At 37.9% G+C, this 4,310-nt stretch overlaps 1 protein-coding gene across 1 annotated transcript in view; it reads left to right on the forward strand.

The window, feature by feature from the left end:
- HS3ST5 (heparan sulfate (glucosamine) 3-O-sulfotransferase 5) overlaps nt 1-3,788 on the forward strand; it is a 6,431-nt gene extending 2,643 nt beyond the window's left edge. Inside the window, exon 2 of the mRNA XM_009072633.1 lies at nt 2,032-3,788. Within this exon, the coding sequence (XP_009070881.1) occupies nt 2,032-2,962 (931 nt within the window). The 3' untranslated portion in view covers nt 2,963-3,788. The remainder of the gene's footprint in view (nt 1-2,031) is intronic.
- The last annotated feature ends 522 nt before the right edge of the window (nt 3,789-4,310 follow it).

A 4,310-nucleotide genomic window follows, 5' to 3' on the forward strand; every position in this document is an offset into this window, starting at 1 on the left:
AAACGGTAAAGTGTTGAGGAAGGACTTTTAACAACATCCAATCTTTTCCCTTAGGCTAGAGGATATCTTGAGTATTTATTTACTTTTAAAGGAAACCACCCTGTTTGACAAGCTGTTGTGTTACACTGAAGGCAGTGCTAGCTGTCTTTTTGAGCAAGAGATAAAATTAGTTGAGATGGGTCTGGAACTGCTGTTGTGGAATCCTCTTTGCTTGAAAACAAATAACAAATACACAGAAGGAGAGGGAAAAGAAGAACAGATATAGCAATTGCAGCTTCTGTTTCTTATGCTTTTAACAGCCACCTCGCTGATGCAGAAAGACTGTCTCACCAACCACATCACAGTCTGACCAAATTGTACCGTTGTTAAGTCAAGACATTTCTTCCTCTTTTTTTCATATGGACAGGTTTGCATCAGCATTTCAATGATTCAGTCTTTGCCACCAAGTCAGGCTTATTGAGTAGATGGCAGAGAGCAAAGGGAAAGAAGAAACTAGAAACATCATAAAAGAAATAACAGGAACTCACATCTCATCAAACTTTCTACTTAGTCTGCAGGACTTAGTTAAAGCTCATATGAACCCAGCAATGTCATCTGGGTTGTTTCTTCAGCTCTGTCCAGACAGGCTGTATCTCTCAGCATCTGGATAACCAAGGAAAGAGCTAGCAGGTCAGCCAGAGGGGTAAAACATACCTTGTCCCAACCATCCATTGTCCTAGCATCAGTGCCAAATTAGAGACCCCAACAAGCAATGATGGATGAAAAGCCATAAAGAAATAAATAATTATGTCCTGAAAGCAGGGTTTGAATAATATATAGTAAATGAGTGAGGGACCACATGCTGAGAAACCAGAATAAATACTGAATACCTAAACAGCTATTAATGAGCATTGCCCATCTGGTACACTGGCTAAGGCAGGGGTCCTGTGAAAAATAATAGCGTGTGGCCGTGTAATTTAAGAACTCTATCATAATATATATGCACAGTGAGCTCACACTAAAATTGCCTAGGCAACCTTTGTTCTTAAATATCCTTAATTTTGGAGAGAATGGCCCCACAAAAGAGGAATAATATTTTTCTGTTGGACATTGGAAGCACCAATTTAATCTTCAGTGAAGTATTGTACCGTATAATGTCTGATTTGAGACTGGAGGTAAGGGTTTACTCAAGGTTCTGTAGTAGCAAAATTTTTACATTTTTCTTACTGAAGCATTTCTTGTATTCAGTGGCATTAGATACAGGAAGGAAGTATTAGAGAAGTGTAAAAGAGGGGAAATAATTGTAGATGGATATGAAAAACTAGCACAAAAATTCAGGGGCAAAAGAAGAAAGAATAAGGCACAAAACAAGGCTCAGTGGGAGGATACATAAGTGATGATAAGAAAATCATTGATGCAATGATGCAATAAACTTTTCTTGCCATTCTTTTTATGTCTTGCCAATCATGTCTCATTAAGAATCTTGGACTTTCTCATTCTGACTAGTAGGGAAAATACTGGGTTTATTCTAAAGAGAAGGAGAAATATCAAAAGGTGATGCTTAGCAAGGCAGATTTCATTGCTTTTGCTCCAGTTCTGGATCAACAGAATGGGAAGCACAGGAAAGAATTCAAGCTACACTTGGAAAAGTGCAGGAAAGAGATTATTTAAATGAACTAGATTTTCAGATCAAAATGACCAAATATCAGCCATCTTAGAAGGCTTTAAAAACTGCCAAACAATCACAAAGTAATGAGGAATGTGGGAGGTTAGGCAAGGTTCAAGAAGACCCAAGAACAGCACTGATACTGCCTGTGCTGGCAAAGAGAGGAGTGCATTTAGGAGTTACCCAGCCATATCACAGCAAAATACCAGAAAAAAAAAATCCAAAAACTTGCAAAATATTTAATCACTGGCAAACTAAAATAAAAGGTGAAAGATGGGCACATCATATTGCATTGCAAAAGGTTTGCAAGAGCGTGATTGCCTTGTGTAGAAAACTTGCTTTAAGAGGTATCCTCTTTTCACAAATACCTTCTATTCCACTTGCAGACTGCAGCCCCTCTGCCCCGTTGATGGTCGTTTTGGACCCCGTGGCCAGGACGAAATCCCACTGCGAGCGCTGCAGTTCAAGAGAGGTCTGCTCCATGAATTCCGAAAGGGCAATGCCACCAAGGAACAAATACGACTGCACAATCTGGTCCAGCAGCTTCCCAAGGCCATTATCATTGGGGTACGGAAAGGAGGCACCAGAGCATTACTGGAGATGCTGAACCTTCACCCTGCAGTGGTCAAAGCTTCTCAAGAGATTCACTTCTTTGACAATGATGAAAACTATGCCAAGGGAATTGAGTGGTACCGGAAAAAAATGCCTTTTTCTTACCCTCATCAAATAACAATTGAGAAAAGCCCTGCATATTTTATCACAGAGGAAGTACCTGAAAGGATTTACAAAATGAACTCATCTATCAAATTATTGATCATTGTCAGGGAACCTACCACAAGAGCTATTTCTGATTACACTCAGGTGCTGGAAGGCAAGGAAAGAAAGAACAAAACTTACTACAAATTTGAGAAGCTGGCTATTGATCCTAATACCTGCGAAGTGAACACTAAGTATAAAGCAGTGAGAACCAGCATCTACACAAAACATCTGGAGAGATGGTTAAAATACTTCCCAATTGAGCAATTTCATATCGTGGATGGAGATCGGCTCATCACAGAGCCACTGCCAGAACTCCAGCTGGTTGAGAAGTTCCTAAATCTTCCTCCAAGGATAAGTCAGTACAATTTATACTTTAATGCCACCAGAGGGTTTTACTGCTTGCGATTTAACATTGTCTTTAACAAGTGCCTGGCGGGTAGCAAGGGACGCATCCATCCAGAGGTGGATACTTCTGTCATTACCAAATTGCGCAAGTTCTTTCATCCTTTTAATCAAAAATTTTACCAGATCACTGGGAGGACATTTAACTGGCCCTAAACTAAACTTCATCCCACACTCTCTGTTGCACCTGAGACATGCAATAGATGTCTCTGCTAAAATATGCACTTTTCATAGACACAGCTAGCAAAGTAACTTTTTTTCATGCATATGTGTACATAATGCAGTGTGTGACCAAATATATGGTGGGATCGATTTTTTCTACAGAGTAGTAACTAACATAAATTTACTGTCAACATAGTTGCATCTTTTAAGATATAATAATAAAGGGAAAGGACATATTTAGGGAAACAAAGTCAGACACTGTTAAAAGGGTCAGTGTTCCTCTTGCATAGTGAAGTGTTTATGTGACATACTTATTGATCTAAACAGAACTTTAGTTTATGCCATAAAAAATTCTTGTCAAAAGTCTGTAAAGCTGTGAGAAAGCATAATCTTCAGGCTATATTTGGTATGTGTATTGCTAAAGGAATACTGACACTTTGAACACAGTGCTGAATTTTTACAATGAGAGTGGATAGTACTATTTTCTTATTATTTTAAATGAATATCTTATCTCATACAAACTACATTGTTTTTAGAGTTCCTGTGGTGAGTTTGCACTATTGTTTTATTGTATGGACCATAGTGTCACTTGTAGCATGTCAATCATGTGTCAAAAAAAAAGTCAAATAATTTTTTTCTTCTATACTTGTGTGTCAACAAAGCTAAACATCGTGTACATAGTGTACAATGTTTGTAAATACTGGTTTCACACTAAGTAATTCTATTTTGTAAACTGAATATGGCTATTTAATTTATTGTGAAAATTAAATTTATTGTGGTATTTAAAAATGGAATGGATTAAAATTACCTATATGTGCAATGGCTTTTCATCTTTGCTTGATGTACATCAGTGTGGTCCCTTAGCTCAGACAGATTATATACGTGTGAGAGAGAGAGAGTTGCACATGTAAACTTGGTTTCTAGACAGTTGAGAAAAATGATGCATGTGGCAAAGCAGAGTTTATTAAAAAACTCATCCATCTGGGAATCTGGAGTAATGCACACCTCAAAAAACATTATTGCTGTTCTGTGGCAGCATTTTGCTAAAATTAATTCCATTGCAGTAGCCCGTGAGGCTAAACAACAACTGTAAAAGCCTGCTGTAACCAGGTGTACCAAAAAAAACCCACAGTCTTCATTAAAACCAGAATGATAGACAGACAAACTAAATTAGAAGAATGATTATAGAGATTTCATCACCAAAAGCTGGTGATGTTTCAGAAGTCGAAGAAAACAATTGTAACACCTTTGCTTTCATCTGGCAAACCACGCACCTGCTCCAAAAAAACAATTACAGTGGTGTTGTTGCTGATATAAACATATAGCTCATGTTTCCATGTAA

The sequence above is a fragment of the Acanthisitta chloris genome, unplaced genomic scaffold (assembly GCF_000695815.1).
Source record: "Acanthisitta chloris isolate BGI_N310 unplaced genomic scaffold, ASM69581v1 scaffold12924, whole genome shotgun sequence".
In the NCBI taxonomy this organism is placed as follows: domain Eukaryota; kingdom Metazoa; phylum Chordata; class Aves; order Passeriformes; family Acanthisittidae; genus Acanthisitta; species Acanthisitta chloris.